This window comes from Ursus arctos, unplaced genomic scaffold (assembly GCF_023065955.2).
Source record: "Ursus arctos isolate Adak ecotype North America unplaced genomic scaffold, UrsArc2.0 scaffold_15, whole genome shotgun sequence".
NCBI lineage: Eukaryota > Metazoa > Chordata > Mammalia > Carnivora > Ursidae > Ursus > Ursus arctos.
Genome location: NW_026622819.1, coordinates 11,757,957 through 11,781,705, shown reverse-complemented (window position 1 = coordinate 11,781,705; position 23,749 = coordinate 11,757,957). Strand labels below are relative to the sequence as shown.

The 23,749-nt window shown below is 47.6% G+C and overlaps 1 protein-coding gene and 1 long non-coding RNA gene across 2 annotated transcripts in view; one reads left to right on the top strand and one right to left on the bottom strand.

Annotated features, from left to right (window-relative positions):
• The window catches only part of ANKH (ANKH inorganic pyrophosphate transport regulator), a 129,914-nt gene that overhangs the window by 69,900 nt on the left and 36,265 nt on the right, over positions 1–23,749 (top strand). The window contains exons 2-5 of the mRNA XM_026506712.4: positions 5,582–5,798; positions 13,165–13,283; positions 16,328–16,411; positions 23,014–23,184. Coding sequence (XP_026362497.1) covers positions 5,582–5,798; positions 13,165–13,283; positions 16,328–16,411; positions 23,014–23,184 — 591 coding nt within the window. The remainder of the gene's footprint in view (positions 1–5,581; positions 5,799–13,164; positions 13,284–16,327; positions 16,412–23,013; positions 23,185–23,749) is intronic.
• Positions 6,120–11,054, bottom strand: LOC130543689 (uncharacterized). Its single transcript, XR_008959187.1, has 2 exons — positions 10,862–11,054; positions 6,120–7,951 (listed from the first exon to the last, which is right to left on the bottom strand). It is a non-coding gene; the product is annotated as an uncharacterized LOC130543689 (long non-coding RNA).

The window sequence follows — 23,749 nt, the reverse complement described above, 5'->3', positions numbered from 1 at the left end:
ATGGAGCTCTTGCTTTTGCTCCCCAAACCTTCCTCCCTCTCCCAGTCTCTTCAGCTCAGGAAACAGCTGCACCATTTGACCAGTGGCTCAAACCCAAAAACCTCAACAGTCAGCTCTGATTTCTCCCTGTCCTCATGCCCACCAGGTGGTCGATCACCATATCTGTTTGCTTTATCTCCAGAAAGCTCTCAAATCAGTTGGCTTCTCCGGATCTCCACTAGCCTATCCTGGTGCAAGCCATCACCTGTCTTACCTGGATTACCACAAGCCAGCTTGACTGCTTCTGCCCTTCCCTCCCCAGTCCACACTCATCCCCACAGCCAGCACGAGCCTCTGCCCACCTCTGCTCAGACCCGTGAATGGCTTCCCGCTGCTCTTAGAACAAAACATGTACTCTTCACTATGACCGGGAACAATCCCAGCATTGCCTAATTTTGCAAACTCATTTTATACCCCCTCCCCCCACCGCTCTTGCTGGCCTCTACTTGGCCTTACCAAGCTCCGGTAGCCCTTGGCCTTCTGCCAGCTCTTCGTCCAACCGGTTTGTTCTTGTTCTTGGAGACTCAACTCTCCTGTAACCTCAATTGTCACATCCTTGGCGAGGTTTCCTCGTCTAGTCCCTCTGAGTAAGCTCCTCCAAGGAGTCCCGGTGCATTAACATATTCTCTTTCTTCCGTACCCATGACAGTAAGTGTTTGTTCTGCTTGGGAACGTGGTACTTCATTCTTTCACACAGTTACCAGTATGGGATCCCCTCACATAGCGCGTCTGGGAACATATCGTGAACCAGACAAAGTTCTGTGTGCCCTGCAGTTTACATTCAAATGGAGAAGGGAGACAGTAAGACAAATAAAAAATAAATATTTGATATAATGTCGGGTAATGAACATGCCGTGAAGGGGAACAGGGTAAGCAAGGTGAGACAGATGAAGCAAACAGCAGGCGATGGAAGGATCTAGAAGGATGATTTACTGGAAAGAAAGCATCACAAATAATGGGCAATCGGTGTTTTATTCAAATCGATTTTGAAGAAATAAACTACTTCTTTAGAAAATGAATCTTGAGCCATATCTCATGGCATAAGTTCCAGGAGGATTAAAAGTTAAGTGTGTAAATGAAACCATCAACTAGAATAAAATTACCTCTGGGTGGGGTAAGAGTGGCCAAGTCCAGAAGTAGGGGAAGAAACTCCACAAGATTATTGATGGACTACATATAACTTAATATTTGGGGGATCAAAAGAAAATCAGGAAATTAAGAAGTGGACAAATTGAGGGAAATAACTTGCTATAAATGAGAATCATAAAAAGGCTAATAATAATATAGCACATGCCCTCAATTGCAAAGCTCTTCTTTCCTTGTCTTTTAAAGTTTCTTGAAATTAGAATGTTTTTCATCCACTGTGTACATTTAATGTGGTCATTAAAAATGTTCAATCAGTGGTATATCTGACTAGTAATAACATCTTAGAATCAAAATGTGATTTTTTAAAGTTCATAAAAATTAATATGGACATTAAAGTTCCTAGTAGAAAATACTTCATACATGCAACAAATATTTGAGTGTAGGGATGTCTGGGTGTCTCAGTCAGTTAAGCGTCTGCCTTCAGCTCAGGTCATGATCCCAGGGTCCTGGGATTGAGCCCTGTAACCGCAATCCTTGAGCCCTGTATCCGCAATCCTGGCGGAGCAGCAGTGCTCGGGAATGCCATGGCCAGCACGGTACCAGCGAGCTAATTCATGCTGAACTGCCGCGTGTATCACCCAGACAGCTCGCCAACTCCTGAATGGGTTTAAATTTATTTCTAGAGTGCTACAGGGCTGACTCTTGGACCCCTGTCTATCTATATCTTATCTAGATTATCTCGTTCAGTCTCCTGCCTTTAAATACTCTCCATATGCTGATGGCCTCCAAAGGTATGTCCTCCGCCCAGACGTCTCCTCTGGCTCCTTGCTCAGTGGGGAGCCTGCTTCCTTCTCTGCCTACCATTCCCCCTGCTTGTGCTCGCTCTCTCTGACAAATAAATAAATGAAATCTTAAAATAAAACAAAAAACAAATATTTGAGTGTTTCTGAGGTGGTGAGGTGGCCGGTATAGAGTGGTAAACAAAATAGACACAGATCCTTGCTTTTAAGTGCCTCGTCTAGGCCAGTCACTGTCTGGTTCCCTGTACGCTGCTTACATCCAACCTAAGATCAGCAGGGTTATTTCAGCAAGAATGAGTACCCTGGCCAACAGCGCTCAGTAGTTAAGTGATAGAAACACATCCAGCTCATGTCTTTGTAGCTCTAAGCCCTGTGTGCTTTCCTCAAATTACCATAATCGTTGAGCTAAGTCTTGCTGACGGAGCCCTCATTCCCTGTGCCCCCTGCCTCTCACCTGCCTCAGCCCTGGCTTTAGGACTCCGTCAAGGGACTCTTGGTGGAAATAGAAAGTATTGCAGTGGGTGCTCCAGCCAGAGCAGGTATCTTTTTAGCCAAGAATAATATTTTGCCAACAAGACACGTAAAAAGTCTAATCCTACGTTATTTAGGTGCCCTCCCATATGGTTTTTCAACGTATGCTAAATAATATCTATCACTTAAATTTCAACAAATGTTTTGGCAACAGAAAACTAAACAATTTGCAGGCATAGGAAGGACAGGGAGGAAAAAGACCAAGCCATAGGCTGATCGCAGTGTCTGAGAGAAACATAATTAGAAGTTGTCCTAAGTTCGGGTCTCTGGAAGCAAAGCCTGTCTTGGGGAATTCTTGTGCAAGTGGCTTGTTGCAGGGAGAGGGGAGAGCTGGGTGGTGGGGAGAAGTGAAGCGAAGAGGTGGTCTCCACTGGAGACTAGCTTCCACCAGATCCCACAGGGAGCTCAGGAGTATGCGTTGTCCTGGAGCAGCCCCACACTGCCCGGGGAGCCGATCTTCTCTACCCCTGCGTCAGCCAGCCATTGGCTGTGCGCGTCCTGGGGTCAGGTGTGGCTAAACCAACCCAAAGTACCCGGGGACAATTTTCCCTGACGAAGAGGCAGCTGTGAGCCATTAGTGGCCAACTCCCAGCCCCTGGGGATGGGTGCACTGCCCAGTAAAGGATTTGGGGGGACACCAATAGCATCCACTACATAAGGTCCAAAAAAATTAATTTGGAAGGTAAGGCGGTGATAGGTTTGGACACATGACAGGACACTCTGACTAGAGGTGCCGGCTGAACTCAGGAGTTATTATCAAGGAGTTTCTTGATTTTCTTTTGCTTTAGGGTGTTGAAGTATTGGATCAGCTTTGTTCAAGGAACATTTTTTCTAAGGAAGGCATCATGGCAGGCACGCTCCGCAAAGGCTAAGAAGGTTCTTATGGAAATTTTTCAGGTATTATTGGAAAAAAAGGAAAAGAGGATTAGCTATATAATTGGAAACAATTATCAAAAACTGGCTTATATAATACCAACGTTGTCAGAAGAACGAAACTAAATTCCTACAGATATTAGATATTTTTCTTCTAGATTTTTCTGAAACCATTTACACATTGGTATTTTTATATATATACATTTTTTTTTTTTTGCTAACAGTGCTTTGCATAGAATGTTCAACTATATAATGATGGATACACTGTCATTATATATTTGTCCAAACCCCTAAGATGTACAAGCCAAGAGTGAATGCAATCTATGGGCTTCTAGTGATAAAGATGCATCATTGTAGGCTCATTGTCAGCTGTAAAAATGTACCACTCTGGCATGGCATAGTGATAGTGGGGAAAGTTGTGTGTGTTGGGGCAGAGGGAGTATAGCAACTTTGCACATTCTGCTCCATTTTGCAGCTCTAAAAAATAAAGTCTATTGTTTTGTGCTGATCTCAGCCTATTGATAGTAATTCCATGGGCTAGAAATGCCTTGGGGCCCTCACGTGGGCCCAGTGAGCCTCCCGCAGACATCTCCCCCTTTCAGTATCAGTGTTACTACTGGGCTGACCCTTGTGAATCTTACTATGATTGCAAGACACCCTTCAGCAACAACCATCAGGGAACTTCGAAAAAATAAAGGTTTATGACTTACAAGACCCAGAAATTGCATAGCATACCTGGGCTAGACCAGTGAGGCAGAGGGGGAAGAGGGCGGGCGGGCACGCGTGCGCGCGTGGACACACACGCACAAACACAGGCCTGGGATTCTGCTTTTATTGGAGTCAAGGGTGGGGACCCAGAGTTTCACAGGCTCACTCTTTATTGGTGAATTCAAGATGTAAGAGCAGGAATTTAAAGGAATTTAAAGCTCTTGGTGAAGGGACAAGTGGCCCAAATGGCCAGTTATGAAATCAACCGTGATCTCAAAACAAAGGAGCCTTTGACGGCTCTTTATCAAATCGTGTGGCTGGCCATGGGTTTATCCACGATAGTTTTCTTGAAAGTAGATGCCTCTTTGAAATAGCTGTCTGGGCAACAAAGCTTACTTCTGTGCTTACAGTACATCTGTTTCTAAAAGTCTATAACTGCACAGAAAGCCGACTCTCCTCCTTAATCAGTTTCCTGTTCTGAACAGGTGATGTCCTGGCAACATTTTTTTTTTTTAATTCTCTCCTCCTAGACATCTATTCCTGCCTTCTGTGGTGTAATTTGTCTAGCAGGTGGAAAAGTAAGTTTGGAAATGCCATTCTGACAAGGCCCCCTAGGTATCTCAGAGGGTCCCTCATGGAGGATGGTGAAAATGATCAGAATATTGTGGGGCACCTGGGTGGCTCAGTGGGTAAACATCTGACTCTTGATTTCGGCTCAGGTCATGATCTCAGGGTTGTGAAATGGAGCACCACGGAGCCCGCTTAAGATGCTCTCTCTTGCCCTCTCCCTCTGCCTCTACCCCTCCCTCCCTGAAAAAAATAAATAAATCAGAACACTCTGTGACCACAACTTCTTGAGTAAGCATCATCCAAGAACAGTGTATTTGGTTTAAAGGGTTTTTTTTCATACTTGTTTGCGCAGAGCTCAGAAATACATTTCAAGTTAAAATATGGTAAAAATTGGGTAAATAGCATCCATCAATTACATAATATATTCCTTCAATACTTTTTTCATAGCATAGAATTCACTCAATGCTATGAAGGGTACCTACAGAACACATACATGCTATTTCAGGCTGTGGGTGCACGCACACACGCACTCACACACGTGCACACACACACGTGCACACATGCCCCTTCCTTAAAGAAAAAAGGAAACTATCACCCACTCCATACAAAGTGTCTGACTCATTCCCAGAATGCCTGTTGCTGTTATATAAATTCAGCCTACAAATAAAATTTAACATGTTAAGCTTTTAACCAAAACTTCCAAGTATTAACATAAAATGCTCGTTGGGTGTTTCCTCTATTACTTTAACCCCAACGGGCAGGTATCTCCCCTACGAGAAGATATTTCGAACTGAAGCTAATATGGATGAAAATGAAAACTAATAACCTTTATCAAATTATAATGAGCTTTACTCTATAAGCTGCTTAGCGTTTCTATAGAAACCTATCTGCTGAGTTTTTATTTTGGAAGTGTGAGTCCCCGCGATGCGACGACGTGTCTAATGCTGTTTGTGGGTTGTCTTTCCCCCTCCCAGGCCTTGAACCGGGGCATCGCTGCTGTCAAGGAGGATGCAGTGGAAATGCTGGCCAGCTACGGGCTGGCGTACTCCCTCATGAAGTTCTTCACGGGCCCCATGAGTGACTTTAAAAATGTGGGCCTGGTGTTTGTGAACAGCAAGCGAGACAGGACCAAAGCTGTCCTGTGCATGGTGGTGGCCGGTGCCATTGCCGCCGTCTTCCACACCCTGATAGGTAAGGCTGCGGACCCTCGGACCCTCGCCTAAGGTGCTAGCTCGGGTTGTTTCTTGCTCCTTTCCATCCATTCGAATGCATTTATCGTAGCAAGTGATTTCTTCGGTAATTATTAAAGCATTTGTCATGAAAATTTCAGGGGATGAAAGGAATGGGGTTTGTGCTCCTAGCACGAAAAAGGAAAATGTGTTTTCTCTGGGAAGCTCTGGTTTTAACCCTTTGACTCCCAAGCCCTGTATCAGAGAGGAAGTGATTTCAGTAAGGTCAACAACACGGCCCATGCTTCCCAGAGACACGCGTTACAACACAGACTCAGTCTTAAAAATAAAAACAGAGTGGTTGTTATTTAGGATTGATGCTTATCAGCAGTGAAAACAAATGACAGATTATTTAATGTATTACAGCTAACTTATTTGGGGGCTCACTAGTCTATTTTATTCAAAGACAAGTCTCAATACTACGGCATAATATTATTTCCATGAAAAAATAAAAAAGCTGTATCATACATACAGTGACCCGCAGAGAGTTTCACCAAGACCTTGGAAAAGGACTTCCTTTGTAGCCTCAGTGCTGCTTCTGCTGCTTTCTGAGTGGTGATAAAACTCTAAGAGCCTGACTTCAGAGCTCCTTGGCTTTAAAACAGCTCAGCTTACCAGGCATAAAAATTGAGTGGCCCATCTATGGAGCCCAGTTGCATAAAACCCGTGAATAACACTTCATAAATCCATTGTGTACCTTCAAAACGGCACTGGTTGTATGAGCACCATGAATGTCAGTGGTGAATAAAGGAGCTAGAAAATTAACCCAAACCATCAGCTAATGGTTACTTGCATAACTGTCAATCTAATAGTAAATGGGGTGAGACCCTTTCGGTTTTCCTCTTGAATGTAGCACAGACTTTTGTGCTGAGAACAGTGTGAAACCGGGAGAGGATGCTACACACGGGCCAGATTTTCAGCCAAAGTGTTGATAATGATCATTTAATTTGGGCCCAAAGCTTCAGGGCCTGGGGTTGAGAGGAGATGCTCTTCTTCCTTCAACTCATGCCCTGAATACTAACTCGTGGATGTGCTTTGAAGAAACGCCCTGCAGCTAGATTTGATCAGGGCCACTTTCAAAGATGGTAGATGCCTTGGAGAAAATTCCAGACGTGAAATGAGTAGGTCTAGATAAATTTGTGTCGCAATGGGTAAATCCGTTCCCTTTTGCTACCAGTCTTTATTTGGATTTCTTAAATAAGCCTATCATTCCCTGTTTTAGTCATAGTTGAATAAGACTTTGGGACTAATAGCTAATTACTAGGCGTCAGTAATCACGGAAGAGAAAAGCTGAGTGTCCTGTGTTATTGAAACTGGTATAAGGAACATGTGGTCATTGAAATAAAAATCAGCATCGTTTTTCAAGTTAAATCTACAATTTCCCATTTTAAAATAGAATTACAAAATCTTACATGTGAATCAGAACGGTTCTACATCCCAGATGGATTTAGCAGTTGTTTTGAGTAGACGCTTGGAATTCTGTTGGACTGACAGACTCTGAAGTCTAGAAGATCCACCGACCCAAAAGTTCGTGTCTGTTCCGTGTGCACCAGAGCCTGGCTATCGATATCCAAATTGCAGGAGCCTTGGGAGTATTTCTAGCTTTTGGTTCCTGGTCTTTGTTGGGCAGCTGCCAGTAAGTGTCTCATTTTAGCTAAATTGTGGCCCCTACTGTTGTTATAGGCTCATCTGTGAGACACCACTTTTTAAATTGCAGGGCATGGGGTTTGCCACGACCAAACCTTAATTTAGGCCCGTGGTCAGGATGTAGGTGTTCTCCTACTTCCCCCTCTTAATTAATCTATAAAAGAGGAAAACTTGCTGACCGTCTATTTGGTTAATTTGAGTCCAAGTTAATTGCACCTGCATGAAGTTAGTATTGCCTGACCACCTAATTCACACGGATGCAGAAACCACTGCTGTGGTCTTTGTTTACACAGTTGATTCTCAGCAGTGACCGGTAAGGACTCTTCCGTGTCCCAAAGCAGCCTGGGCAGTCAGCACAGCTCAGGGGAGCAAGTTCCGATGCTCCTCCAGTAACTTCTAGAGTGGGTCCATTTGTCAGTCTTCCCTTCTCGGCCAGCTTTTCCATTATTCACGGATTATAAACCCATCCTGAAAAGGGTGAAAGGGTACAACTTGCTATCATTGAAACCAACAAGGGTGCTGGACATGGACAGTTTCAGTATAGTCTCAAAATGTATCTCTCTGTAACCAACCCCCCCCCCCATACTCAGTGACTCAAAACACAGCATTTGATCTTGCTCCCCGGACCATGGCCGGCTAGGCGGTTCTTTCGGACTTGGTGTGCTCATGCCTCTGTGCTCAGCTGAGTGAGACGAGGCGGCATTTGGTGGGCTCACTGGGGGCCGTCAGCCAACAGTGGGCTGGTCCGGATGGTCTCTGCTGGGACAGCTGGGTTCTCTTCCACCAGCCTGAGCTTGTGTGGACAGCTGTGGCAATACCCTTAGGGAAGGCCTTTTGAGGCCAAGAATTGGAAGTGGCCGCCATCACTGCTACTGTGCACAACTGGCCAAGACAAATCCCAGGCCAGCCCAGGTTCAAGGGGGTAGGGAAATAGACTCCAACTTTTCACGAGAGGAACTACGAAATCATATTGCAAAGTAGGGATATCAGGAGGAGAGAAGAATCGGGGACATTATGCAATCAGTCTACCCCAATCACTTCTTTGGGGAATGATGGATTCATCCATTTGTTCAATCAGTATATATTGAACACCTACTATGTGGCAAACGGTGGGCTAGTTCTCTGGAGTCCAGATGTGAATAAGGCACATTCTCTAGAGAGAAGCAAGATATCATGCAGTAAATTATTACAAACCCCACTCCACGAGACTTGACACCAGTGAGATCAAATTTATGTTCTTGTGTTAAAATCTCACATTCACCATACTTGCTTTATGCACGGGTTTATGATATATCTCCAAGGCCTGGGCAGAGTTTGTACTTCCCACACCCGTATCTTCCAGATAAATGTTGCGCAATGCAGACTCTAGAGGGGTGTCCTATGTCCGTGTCCCAGCCCCTGTGCCGGTAACCAGCCTCTTCGCAGCTGGGTTAGCTGGCTCGGTGCCTCACGCATATAAGTCGTTTGACCATTTGTGTGGAAGTGATTTAAATATCAGCCATACACACACTTTGAAATGATTCATTAGAAACACGGGGGTCGGGTTACCTGCCTCTGTGAAAAGCCTAGTAAACAGAGAAGCTCCTGGCATAATCTGTGGTACTTGTGAGACTTTTAAGCATGGGAACTTGGGAATTTGAATGAGAATAAGGGTTCTCAAATTGCCTCTTGGTAATGCACATATTATCTTGTTACTAGAATGGGAGGAGGGCTTTCTCCTCAATTCCCAGGGGGAAATAGGTGTATAGACTTGTCTTGATTAATATTACTATTTCGTGGCATTTTGCAGCAAGCGCTGGTAACTACTGGATGAACAAGCCTGAGAACCACTGATTCTGGAAAGAGTCGGTCACCTTGATGGGCCCAGGATAGAACAGCTAGGGATCTGAATGGCCCTTCTGGTTTCTTCTTGTTTGGGTGGGGTCAAAAGCTGTCTACCTATAAAATGGTCAAGCGGTGTCCTCCCTGCTGCGGCCACATCATGAAATCTGTTTATGTCTTGTTCAGAAGCCTTGTGTAATTTTTCTTTTTAATGTTCTGCTCTTCAGAAGGAATTTAAGCCGTCTCAGAACAATCGAGGTAGGGCAGTTTATAGACATTGACAGTCCGTAAATGTTAGGGCAGCCGGCCTGGTAATTATGGACTCTATGCAAAGCACTTTCAACAAATTACCCCCAGCCAACAGCTCCAGCCAGAAACAGCTCAAGGGCACAGGAGGGAGGGGGGTGGGTTGGGTGAAAAACAACTGCTGGCCCCATCAGTCCCAGAGTCTCCTGGAACCTGGAGGGCGGGAGAGCCGAGGACCAGCTGCAGGCTCCAAAAAGCAAGGGGGGTGGGAGGGGCAGAGTCACAAAGCCTGGCCCACTGAGCTCACCACCCAGCCCTCCTTCAGCCCATCTTCATTATCCTGCATAGAGGCACTATTTTTTATTTAAAGATTTTATTTATTCATTTGTCAGAGAGAGAGAGCACAAGCAGAGGGAGAAGCAGGCAGAGGGAGAAGCCTGATGCGGGACTCGATCCCACAAGCCTGGGATCATGACCTGCGCCGAAGGCAGACACCTAACCGACTGAGCCTCCAGGCGTCCCAGTAGAGGCACTGTTCTTGATGTTGTCATTAAAATAGTCTAATAAGTAGGCACACCGAGGTCTTTCTGCAGAAGGTAGAGAAGCTGATTTTTTTTTTTTAAGATTTTATTTATTTGACAGAGATAGAGACAGCCAGCGAGAGAGGGAACACAAGCAGGGGGAGTGGGAGAGGAAGAAGCAGGCTCACAGCAGAAGAGCCTGTTGTGGGGCTCGATCCCAGATCGCCGGGATCACGCCCTGAGCCGAAGGCAGATGCTTAACCGCTGTGCCACCCAGGCGCCCCCCCCTTTTTTTTTTTTTAAGAGAGAAGCTGATTTATATTGATCTCTATGCCCCCCGGGGCCGCACAAGCAAACTGCATGCCCTGCTCTCAACTGCTCAGACTCACAGGTCCCAGAGTCTCCTGGGAAAAGAATTCTCTCTCCCATTCTCAGAAGCCTCCTGTGTGGCTCTGCTAGGGTTGTCCTAACAATGCACCACAGACTGGGAGGCTGAAACAGCATAAATGTATTGTCTCCCAGTTCTGGAGGCTAGACGATTGAGCTGTCAGTAGGGGTGGTCCCCCCACACACACTGCCCTGCCCCAGGACTCTCTCCAAGCTTCTGTGGTTTGCTGGCAACCTGGAGCCTTCCTGGGTGTGTGGACGCATCACCCCCATCTCTGCCCTCACATCCACGAGGCATTCTCCTTGTGTGTGTCCACCTCTGTGTCCAGATTTCCTCTTTTTAGAAGGACCCCAGTTATATTGGATTGGGAGCCCACAGTGCTCCAGTGTGACCCCATCTTACCTAATTATATCTGCGATGACCCTGTCGCCGAATAAGGTCACATTCTGCAGTCCCCCGGGCAGGACTCAACATGTGAATTCTGCAGGGACGTGTCTGATCCGGTCACACCTCTAGCTCTCGGCCTTCCCCAGTTTCAGAGACCTGTCAAGTGCACTCCATGGCCTTGTCTCTGGGCTCTAAACCTTACCCTGGAGTTTCAGTCTACGAGCTATTCCTGGCCACCTGGCTCTCGCCCCTGGCATTGCGCTGCTCTGCTCAGCCAGCTCGGCTGCCTTTACCTGCAGCGGCCTTTGTCCACCAGGGTGGGACAGTCTTTGGGCCCAGGCCGGGTGGCCTCCTGGCAGGTCCCAGCACAATGGCTGGTCCCCGACTGAATGAAACGAATGTGCCCATAATCAGCAGCAACAATAAAGTCTGAGGCGAAACCTCCTGGTTTCAGAAGCCCAGGTAAACCGTTCACGTGCTTAAGGACACAGCCCAGGTCTGAGTGCACCTCTCACCTGGTGGGGAAGGCAGGCTGCAGGGCTCCCTCCGGCCCCTCCCTGAGCCTTCCAGGGTCAGGTCATGCCTTCTCTAATCTGCTCATCGAATCTAATCTGTGTGCCTTCAGATCCAAATGCGGACATCACAGCTGCCTCCTTCCCTCCTCGTCCCACCTTTCCCAGTCTTTGCTCTTTCTGCCCTGGCATACCCTCCCTCCTGGATTTCTCTTCTTGCTGCCTCAGTGGCTCTGCTGGCCCCACCACACTCCACACCTGACATGTTTGCTCACCTGGCAGCTCACATTTTGGTTTTCCCCGCTGCCCCTGCTTGAAGGGCCTCGACCTCTCCCCATGCATTTGCCTTCCAAATCCCACTGCGTTCTCAGGATGTCTTACCCATTCCAGCCCCCCGCCCCTTGAAATCACTTTACTTCCCCATCTGGGATTCCCATTTGTGCATCTGAATACCCGTGTGATATCATCCCGAAGACCTGACTCAATTCAAAATTCCCACGATGCAAGACTAATCCGGAAAAAAGAGTGGAGGCTTATTTCTACTATCAGTTTCTTCTTCTTATCAGTTCATATGGTTCTAAGTCATCCCCCAAACTTTGAAGTGGAAGGACGGATCTTATTATTCACATAAAGTGAGACTCTCACTTCATTCTATCTCCTTTCTGATTTCAAAGCAGCTTCTGGAGTTGTCCACTGCATTAATATTCATATTTATAGAAAAATGAAAACAGCAGGAACAGTGCCATTAAAGCACCACATAAAACACTATGAAAACACAAAGATTATTATTTTACGATATAGTCTAAACATCTATCAATGAGGTAAAAATATCTTAATAGTGTATTTCATCTTTGCTCACAGTACCTGTCAGAATGCCCAGCAAATACACTAGAAAGACCTTTCTCTTTCTTTATATGTATTTGGCAGCTACAAATGCACTCAGTTCAATGCCCACATGCTCCTCCCAAAGCTGAAACAAAAAGAATAGCAAGCCGTGAAAAGCTAGCTTTACATTTTTTATTGAAAAGGCATATTAACAGGGGCGCCTGGGTGGCACAGTGAGTTAAGCATCTGACTCTTGGTTTGGGCTCAGGACGTGATCTCAGGGTCATGAGATTGAGCCCTGCATCAGGCTCCATGCTCAGCGGGGAGTCTGCCTGAGAGTTCTCTCTCCCTCTACCTCTGCCCCTTCCCCTCTCCCTCTCTAAGAAAAAAAAAAAAGGAAGGAAGGAAAGAAGGAAAGAGGAAGGAAGAAAAGGCATATTAACATCTGGGAATTTTCTCTTAGTAAATAAGTAACACTCCATATAAACATTCAGCTTCCAAACAATCCATCAAGTACCCTTTCATGATATCAAACTAATGGACACGTCCTAAATGCATAATAATAGGAGATCGAGTAAATTGATGCTGAGTAAACCTACAAAAAGAAATTCATTGCAACCATTAAAGTGTGGAAGCCGATCATGGAAAAACAGTTATGGTTTACAAAAGAATATATATACGGTATGACCCTATTTTCACGTTAAAACACACATGCATACCCCACACATGTGCCCACCACACACACCCATAAAAGAACTGGGCAGTTAGAACCCAGAGCATTAACCGTGACCCCCTCTGGGTAGAGGGGTGAGATTGGAGATGATTTTTTTTTTTCTATTTTCCCATCTACATTTTCTAATTTTTCTATACACACACACACACAAAAAAAAAACCCAAATATGTTTAACATTGTTTTTGCACCTTCAAGATAAAAAGCTTAAATTTCTAAATATTGCGTGTATGTTTTTTGGCCCTTCGCAGCTTACAGTGACTTAGGCTACTATATTATCAATAAACTACACCATGTGGATGAGTCTGTGGGGAGCAAAACGAGAAGGGCCTTCCTGTATCTTGCTGCCTTCCCTTTTATGGATGCAATGGTGAGTAATTGTGGGCACTTAAAAAAAATTATGGTGTACATAACATAAAATTTGCCACTTTAGGCATTTTTACACATATGGTTCAATAGCATAAGATAAGATACTTATCTTCACGTTGCTGTGAAGCTTCAGAACTCTTATCCGTGAAACTGACTCTGTCCCTGTGAGACACTGACTTCCCATGCTCCCGTCCCCTCCACCTCCAGCACCATGGCTCCACTGTCTGTGTCCGTGAATTTGACCAATCGAGGGATCTCCTGTGAGCGGAATGAGACGGCATTTGTCTTTTTGTGGCTGGCTCATTTAACTTCGCATAATGCCTTCAAGGTTTTTCCATCTTGTAGCAAATGTCAGAATGTCCTTTTTAAGGCTGCACGGTCCGTTGTCTGCGTAGACCACATTTGGTTCTTCCATTCGTCCGTCAACGGACACCTGGGTGACTCCCACCTTTTGGCTATTTTGATAATGGGTTATGAACACGGGTATAAAATACCTCCTTGAGCTTCCTGTTTTAATCCTCGTGGATAGATAGCCAGAAGTAAAATTGTTGGATTCTATAGTGATTCTATGTTTAGTTTGTGAGGGACCCTCGTACCGAGCTCCATGGCCACTGTACCATTTTATATCCCCACCGGCAGTGCAGGAAGGTTCCAGCTGACCACGGACTCGTAACCAGCCCATCTGGTCCATTTATTTGATGAGAATCGTCTGTATTTGTCACAAGTTCTGGCAAGAGGCAAGAGAGCCTATTTGAAAATTGTATTTCAATATAAAGTTCTTTGCTGATATATTCAGGATCAAGGGATCAGGGACAGCTTCCTGATAAACTTACCATCTGTGTGGCTTAAGCACCCAAAGCTGTTTAGAATAAGAATCTCTTGAAAATATGGATAGGATTTCATTACTTTAATAACCAGCTTTACTACATTACTAAGGGCGGCTCACTGCCATAGATTAAATTCTTTGTCATGATACTGAAGAGTTCTCAGAGAAGGCTTTTTTTCTATACCTCTGTGTTTTTGAGAGTTATAAAAGAGACTTAGCAAAAAAATAAAAAATAAAAAAAAAATTAAAAAAAAAAAAAAAAATATATATATATATATATATATATATATATATATATATATATATATATATTTCCAGGAATGTCCAGTGCCAGAAAATAAACCCCTTCTTTGGGCTCCATTTGAAATTACTTTGGGGGGTGGGCAGACTTAAAAATATGCTCATCTGTACAGTTTTTCACCACCCCTCCCCTTAAGCTTTATGTGCTGTCGATGCGTGAGGTAAGTGGGCGTCCACACAGAGGTGAGACCATAGCCCTGCATCCTTGGGGAAATGAGCCAAAGTCAGCTACGTGTGGTCCACCTTCTCCGATGTTACCAGGAGTGTTAAACTGCCTGTAGTTAGCTTATGCACGTGGCCTCATGGACTCTCTGAGTGCTTTCCAGCAGTCTGCACGGTGACCTTAAACTCGCAGTTTTCACACAAAGGCTCTGATTCTCAGTTGGTGTGACGTTGGTTTAAGTGGGAGAATTTGGCCACTGGAGCACTGGTACCTGGCTTTTCTTTTTCTTACTTACCATCAGAAATTACTCTCTATTTACTCTGGGAGTTGACACATACTCCAAAAAAAAGAAAGAAGGCAAATGGGGCTGGATTTCCTAGAACTGGATTCCCCACGGTGCCCCATGCTGGCCTAAGGGGGCACCATAGTGCTTGGAATCGGAAAACTGAGTGCAGTGACCTTTATCACATCTTCAAAGAAGTTGGGCTTCCTAGACGGAGTCCGGATACAACCCTGTTGCCTGCCCCCCATCTATATGGGGGCTCTGTGAACACACGGAAGAATTACGATTATACGGTGAATTCAGGGACCTGGGACTAAAAGTGAATCCCAGACTCTCCTGTGCCCTATGTTCCATTTCTCTTCAGCTGTATTTATTTGCCGTGAGAGAATTTCTAAAACTCAGCATAACACCAAAACATTGGTGGTTAACACCTTTACTTTCCTTTTTCACGTATCAACTGCCCCCAAAGACCCAGCAGTAAGAGACTATTCATAAAAAACACAATAATGAACATTTATAAAGGGCCAGGTCATCTCCCCAGGCTCACACCCTTACACACCTTCACCGGCCCTAATACATCGGTTAGAGAGAGAATATTTGAAAACCACAAAGCTTATCATCCGGATGGCTTTGGTCAACAAGGGGAGCCCACAAGCCGCTGTTTGCAAATGTTATCGACAGTTTGCATTTCTTTCCCCATCTGACACCTTGAGACCTGTGAGCTGAGGGAGGAAGCAGGCATAACAGCTGCTGTATATGAAGTCCCGACACAGAGCTCGGGAATAAATCCTCTCTGTCTGGTGGCGCGCAGCTCACACGAAGCGTTATTGCGGTGTCGGTCCACACTGGCCCTTCCGGGTGAGAAGGATAATCCTCACACTGATCCCGTCTTGAACTTCTGACCTCCCAACTCACCGACCGCCCGGGCTTTTCATCGTCTGCTCCCCTTCGAGGACCTTCCTCTTCCTTTCCGTCAGAGGCAAAGTGTCAGATCAGACCCTGCCCCAACTTGAACAGAAGGAAGGAGTAGAGCCCTCATCATCTGATGAGACCCTGTAATGCCTCTCATAACTCAGAACCACACTGAGCCCTCGTTACAACACGCTTCGTAGAAGGAGCATGTTTCTGCCTTGTCATTCCGGCTGCCGCAGAGAGAGAGATGGTGTCTCGTCCGTTCCTGGTATCCACCTAGCTTTCCTGCCAGGAAAACTAGCCAGCACCCTGGTCTGCGTGACCCCTGGTACGAAATAAATACTGTGCGATTACTGATTCCGCTTAGAAATCGAATGAGGACCTAGCCACCAGGCCAAGTTACAGTCATCTGACCAACGGAGGGTTTGTCCTATGCTCTGAAGGTTGGGGGGGGGGGTGGTGGTAGAAAGTCTATTTCCAGAATGCCCCATAAATCATAACGACCAGAAGTCATCCGATCCCTACGGCGTCTCTCATGCCAAATTCTTTTCTTTCCGGCAGGCATGGACCCATGCTGGCATTCTCCTAAAACACAAATACAGCTTCCTCGTGGGATGTGCCTCCATCTCCGATGTCATAGCTCAGGTGAGTATGGTCTTTGTGTCCGCGGGAGCTCCTCGGAGCCCACTCCCGCCTCATTGACATGCTTTCCCTCTGTGGGGCCTTCCGGCGTTACTCAAACCAGACGCGGACGTCATCGGTGAAGGTGTGTTGAACGAGTGAGACAATGAGAGCTCTTGCAATACAAGTACGTGTAATCCTGCGAGAAGGAAGGTGTAGGAATTTAAATTCAGTATCAGAGGTTTGGGCCTTTAGGCTGACAGAGCTCGCCTGTGCAGTGACGGTTGGGTCCCAGCGCACTTATGTTTGGTGCTCAGAGGGCCGCGGTGCGCTTGGCTGGGCGCACACTTGGCCCTCTGTGTGGCCGCACAATACGTGGTCTGTCCCTCAGCTCTAGAGGGAGCTCTTAGGAATCCTTCTTCCATGTTGTTTCTCGTGTAGACGCCACACAGGACTGCCATTCACACGGTCATTAGCCCCCATTTAACAAGAGCCAGGGAGTCCGACACGCTCTGAGAAGAAGGCCTACATTGCCCTTTCTGTGGAGTCCAGGTCTGGCCTCAGCCCTGGATTTCCACATTCCTTCCTTTCTCCTGCCACCAGGATACTGCATGAAAAATTTCAGCAGAAAATTAGATTTAATTCCTGTCATCTATAAATTAGCTGTAGTTCCTACAATCAGGGGTGTGAGGGAACCGTTTCTTCACAGAGGAGGGGGGATGGACTGACTTTTAAGCTCCTTTTCCAATTCTCAGTCCCGTTCTGTGAGCATTTCCATGCATTTCTGCCTGGTTTCCCATCATACAGACTAGTCTATTAGCCACCTTTTTGAAATAATCTACTGTTAATACCTCCCTAAAGACCAACAATTACATTTCCAAATTAATTGCATTTACTCCATGGATCACTACTAAAAGTAATTTAAATTAATTCCTGTTAACGCTGTGTGTGTGTGTGTGTGTGTGTGTGTGTGTGCGCGCGCGCATATCTGAACACTAGCTCACGTCATCCCTTGATGTATATTTGTTATTTTTCTTTGTGAGTTATTAGAGATTTTTGTCCTGATCTTCCTTTTATTCATCCTCTGGGAGATGAACTAAACTGCCTTATTCACTCTAATCACTGGTACAAATTAATTTGAAATTAAGGACACACCTCTCGTTTGCAACATTGGCATCAGCAATTGAGTATTTGTAGGTGTGTGTTTTCTTAAGGGCAAACAAACAAACAAAAAACCACTTACCTTTGCCTCAGATAAATATAGTGAGCATCTAAGAGTAGAAGAGAAAACCATATCCCTGAAAAATGCGTTGCAGTACGCCTACGGCCATTTTCCTTCTCGGTTTTAAACCTGGCCGGGGCCAGCGCCTGCTGGGAGGGCTCACAAGTGCAGAATAATCGTATCTGGTTGGTAGGAGAGATGGGAGCTGGATTCAGATGCCATCTGGCCTCGGGCTATTCCTGGTGAAGTAGTTATTTTAAACCTTGTAGTTTGAAAGTTTGGAGGAAAAAATGCAATTTTTGTTCCTAAGTCTGTTATTACTCCTGCCCCCCCCCAGCTTTATTCTTCTGTTTCTTGAAAGCATTTGTTAATTACCAAATTTATGAGTAAATAAGTCTTAGGCAAAGTCCTTTGAAAATACCACTTTGGCATAGATAGATAGCAAGTAATCACCAGCGGTAAGTTGAAAATAGTTTAGAATGCCTTGCATTTTGGCATTTCAGTGGCAACTTCAGTGGCATCTCACGGTCATGGGATCAAGCCCACCTTGGGCTCTGCTCAGTGTGGAGTCTGCTTGTCCTGTCTCTCCCCTCTGTCCCTCCTCCCGCTCTCATATGTGCTCTCTCTCTCTCTCAAATAAATAAATATATCAAATCTTTTAAAATAATTTTTTTTACTAAGCTCCTTGATCTCTCACCATCGTACAAGGAAGCTCTCTTGGTTTGGCTCACCCACGCAGTAGTGCTCTTCCGCGTCTCCATTACTGTCAATACTGCTACGTTCTAAGGGCGCCTGGGCGGCTTAGTCGGTTAAGCATCTGCCTTCTGCTCGGGTCCTGATCCCAGTGTTCTGGGATCGAGTCCCATATCAAGCTCCCTGCTCAGTGAGGAGTCTGCCTCTCCTTCCCCCTCTGCTGCTCCCCCTGCTTGTGCTCTTTCACTCTCTCTCTCTTTTGCTCTCTGTATTTTTAAATAAATAAAATCTTTTTTAAAAAAACAGTGGTACGTTCTACTATATTGCCAAAGAATTTATGAAAAATATTGCTGTTCCTGTTTTATTTCACAATCACCTGGTCAATATTTGCTCAGTATCAACATGGGCATTCTCCTGAGGTTGTTGGACCTTCCTGGGACCTCCCGGCCTAGCCCTGGCCTTCTGAACTCAGCCGAGGGCCCCGGGACTGGAGGCCACCCTCCCAGGTCAGCAGTGTTACAACACTGGTGTCAGTCCCTTTGCTCCCTGTCTTTTCATCTCAGCCTGCTGGCGAGAGCCCACTCCTGAGCCCCCTACAATGCACCTTTCACCACCTGTGCCCAGGTAGCTGGTGCTCCTGCAGGAAGTCACAGGGCATCGGACTCCAGGAGCTACATGGGGGGTCCCTCCCCTCCCCACTCTTCCCAGTGGCCCAGCTCCCTTCCCACTCCTGTGAATCCTTCAACTTCTGGCCGCCAGCCCTACGAGCCTGCCTCCCAACCCTGCGTCATCTCCGTTTTGCGCATTTCTGGGAGACGAGGCGGCCCTTCTCTGTGGTCCGGAACCACTTCTTCGGCCTGTGCCTTGGATCCTGCGCTTTCTCAAGAGCTTCGGCCGGCTCTCCGTGATCCATCTCTCCCTCCTCGGTCCTTTGGACACTGATCATGCTCGGGTGTCTGCCCTTTTAACACAACAGGAAGCAGCTTTTTCTGCTCCCCTGTGCCTCTCCAGCTACAATTCTACTACTTCACAGCCAGGCTTTCGGAACGGTGGTTTTCGCTCACTGTCTCCGTTTCTTTTTTGCTTCTATTCTTTCACTGCGTCCAAGTCAGCTTCCCCCCCACCCCCCATCGTGGGTTCACCCAAACAGTTCTTGCTAATGACCTTGGTGTCATTCAGTCCACTGGACATTCAGGCAACGTATTGGCCCTCTCTTCACTCTCTTCACTGCTCCCTCCTGCACAGCCCGCTCCCTCCCTCCAGTGCTCAGCACCTCAGTCCTGATCTGTCTCCGCGTTCTGAAGGCTCACCTCCTCTCCAGAGGTAAAAATGTGGACATTCCTCGAGACCCTTCTCTCTCCTCTCTGTGTTCTGTTGGAGAAGAATCTAATTCATGCCCTAGGTCGACACCATCTGCAACCGAACCAGTGATTCCCAAATATCCATTGCCAGGCCCTCTCCTCCGAGCTCCAGACAACAGTCTAAATGCCTGGTGGTGGCTGTACTCGGATCCTTCAGCGCCTCCCTGAGTGAGCATTCGCACCTTCTCTATCAAGCATTTCGTTTTTGAGCAGATCAGTGGCACTGTCATGGGGCCAGAAGCCTGGGGACCATCCTAAGAGTAGCCTCCTCATCACCAGGCCTTTCCGTTTTACTCTTGGATGTGTCTTTCATCTGCCCTCTTCTCCCCATCTCGGCTGCCCCCCGCCCCGGGGCCAAAGGATCATCTGTCCCACCTGGACCACCTTCCTTCCTTCCTTCCTTCCTTCCTTCCTTCCTTCCTCCCTTCCTCCCTTCCACCCTCCCTCCCTTCCACCCTCCCTCCCTTCCACCCTCCCTCCCTTCCATCCTCCCTCCCTTCCATCCTTCCTCCCTTTCTCCCTTCCATCCTCCCTCCCTTCCTCCCTCCCTCCCTCCCTCCCTTCCTTCCTCCCTCCCTCCCTTCCTTCCTCCCTCCCTCCTTCCTTCCTTCCTTCCTTCCTTCCTTCCTTCCTTCCTTCCTTCCATCCTCCCTTCCTTCCTTCCTTCCTTCCTTCCTTCCTTCCTTCCTTCCTACCTTCCTTCCCCACTGGCAGCCACAGTGATCTCTGCTCTTGGAAATTCTGGCCACACTGCTTAGAAGCTGCTTTAAAAAATGCTTCCCGGGGTTCTTAAGAGAAACAATCAAAATCCCGACCATGGCCGACAAAGTGCTGAAGACCCTTGGGCCCTTCTTCCTCTCCAGCCTGGCACTCTTCTCCCATCCCCTCGCTCTCAGCACCCCAGCCACGGGCACTCCATTCAGGGCCCTGGTATGGCAGAGGCCCCTTCCACGGGGCCCTTTGCTTCGGCCCCTCTGCCCAGGAGGAAATGCTCTGCCTCAGGTCCCCCTACCTGCCTTGGCCTCCTGCCACACCTGGCTACGTCCTGCCGAGGCTGCAGGTCTCAGCTCAGACGGCACCCAAGGGGATGCCCTCCGTCACAGCAGCTGCCCCGCCCCAGCAAAGCCACGCTTCCTTCACCTGTCGGCGGATGCTCGCCAGCGTCATCGTCTGATGCACGTCCCGGCTCCCCCACCGGACTGTCAGCTCCCGGAGGACAGGGTCTGGGACGATCTTGTTTATCACTGGATTCTTGGGCCAGCGCAGAACAGACTCTCCCTGGGAAAACCCTCACCAAGGAGAGTAGGTTCCCGCTCAGAAATGACCCGATGTTTTTGGTGGCAATATCAGATTCAAAATCATAGTTCTGGATTGAAAGGCAGAAGGCCCTGTGTTATTTTAAATTGATGAACAGTACAATCTGCAGTGATGATGTGGCTCTGTGGTGGGTGCTGGGCCGCACGGCATCAAGCTGTTCAATGTGAGGGAGGCCGTGTGAGAGCCGCCGGCCCGGGGCAGCCCCCTCCCGTGTCCTGCATGGCCCGCCCTGCGGCCCAGGCCGTTTTCTTGTCATCACCACACTTACTTCTCTTTTGCTCCTGTCCCCCTTTTCCTTCTTGTCCACTTCCTCCTCTGTGGTCCTGCTCAGCAGGCCTCCGTCTCGCGTGGCCCTCCTGACGGCCCCGGGAGCCTCTCCGGACTTGGTCGCGGAGGGCTCGGTCCTCGTGTACTCCTTTCTCGTGCGAGTTTTCAGCCTCTGCCCAACGATCACCTTCGTTTACACTGTGGGTTTCTGTCTGCCAGGCGGTCAGCTTGCTGCAAATGTGCGAGCGGGAGTTGGCATGGTGGCTCCTTAGAGCACCTGATGCATTAGACACATCCCCGCGCGTCTGGGCCCCGTCACAGAACTCCCAGTCCTGATCGTAGCACAGCGCGTCCTTAGCAAGGCTTCCCCAGCTGGTGTCCGCATTTTCAGTGGACACTCTATACTTGTTCCACTTGGAAGGAACAGGCACAGAGCCAGTTACGGGCATCCTGACTTCCATCCGTGGGCTCCGCAGCACCCTCAGGAGCGGGAGCGGGAGTGTGAGCACCATGCCTGCTTGTGCCCGCTCGCATCGTCGGGGCCGCGGCAGCCTGGTTGTGACCACACGGCCAAGCCGTGCCTCTGTCGTCAGCACCCCCCGAGGCTCCCGGTCTGAATCGGCCTCGTGTGCAGGGTTTGAGAATGACGGCTGGCACAAGACGCACCCCGTGCTGCAAACAAGCCACCTCCAGCGTCTGATACCCGTACTGCGCTCCGAGGTTTCTCTGTATTACGCTGTGTTTCTGTGCTCCCTCCAGCGACTGAATGTGCTTATCCAGTTAATCACACTCGGTCTCCAGCTTCCTTTTTAACTTCCTGTCATCACTGATTTCTTGGTACTGCAGTGATCGGATAAGACTCCTCGGGTCAGGATCACTCAGTGGTGGTGTATTTCGCATGCCTGTTCTGTGGATATTTGGCCATTAAAGTCACGGTAGCTCACGGGCGCCTGGCCGGCTCAGACAGGAGAGCACGCGACTCTTGATCCCCGGGTTGTAAGTTCAAGCCCCACGTTAGGTGTGCAGATTGCTTGAAAATAAAATCTTTAAAAAAAGTCAGTGGAGCTCAAGAATAGTGTCCACCCCTCCACTAGTTAATTTTCGTGCTGCATATGCTCCGTGTCTTCTGAATGTGTGAATCCCAGACGGCTCTGGACAGAGGCTGGGCTGCTTCTCTGATTTTCGTGGACAGGAAAGTTAAATACATTGCTAAATTTGTTTTAGAGATTGTACAGTCAGTAGAGATCAATACTTTATTATTGTTTTAATCCCTCCTGACTCTATTTTTTTGACCTCTTCCACTTTTGTAAGTTGGTATTTTTAATTTTAATTTACTTTGTTTTCTAATAATTAACACCGATGCTTTTTGCAGCATTTTTAGTGAACTCCATCTGACAAATGTTAATGTCTATTTTTCTGTATATGTCAGTGATCACCACTACTTTCTCCTTGTGGACTCAGGTCCTCCGGTGCGGATTACATGTGTCAGGATCCAGGCTCAAGAGGGCAAACCTCTACCACGTGTTTTGGGGGTCCAGGGGACCAAAGTATCTGAATGTTTTGTAGCGAGAGTGGTAACCAGATACGTAGTTGCCTTAAAAAAATCTTAGAGGGGCACCTGGGTGGCTCAGTCGGTGAAGCGTCTGCCTTCGGTTCGGGTCATGATCTCGGGGTCCTGGGATCGAGCCCCGCGTCAGGCTCCCTGCTCAGCAGAGACTGGTTCCATCTTCTCCGCCCTGACTCGTCTTTGTCTTCCCACCTTCCAGGTCGTGTTTGTCGCCATCTTACTGCACAGCCACCTGGAGTGCAGAGAGCCTCTGCTCATCCCCATCCTGTCCTTGTACATGGGCGCCCTCGTGCGCTGCACCACCCTGTGCCTGGGCTACTACAAGAACATCCACGACATCATCCCCGACAGGAGCGGACCGGAGCTGGGGGTACGGCCTTCGAATGCACCCACGGCCTGTCTGTGCATCCGAGGGCCACGGGGTTCTACCCCAGCCCTCTGGGAAATGGGAAACCTGTATATAAGCACGTGCCCTAAGAGGGCCAGTGCTAGGGCATGTCCAGAGGCAGAGACAGGCGGAGGGTCTCGGGAGACGCAAGCGGTCTCAGAGGTCACTGTACAGCCTCCAGTCGGGAAACTGAGGCACAGTAGGTTAGGCCGGGCTAAAGAGTAGATATGCCATTTTTGGTTCTTCTTACCCTCCATTGTCAAAAGTAAATCATTCCATATATTAATCAACAAGTATTTTGGGGCCCACGGTACCTTTAAACTCGCATTTGGGCTATTTTTCAGTTCACAGCAGAGCCCGAGGCTTTGTTTATACTTTCCATGCTGGCCAAACGCAATCGTTCGCTTGGGCACCATCTGGGGAGTGAGCAGAGCGTGTAGCACTGTGGGCGGCACAGAAGAGCTTAAAATCTGGCCTCTGCCCTCAAGCAGCCGTTTTACAGCTCATCTGGTAGGCGAGCCCAACACAGAAGCAACAGGTAGACGCG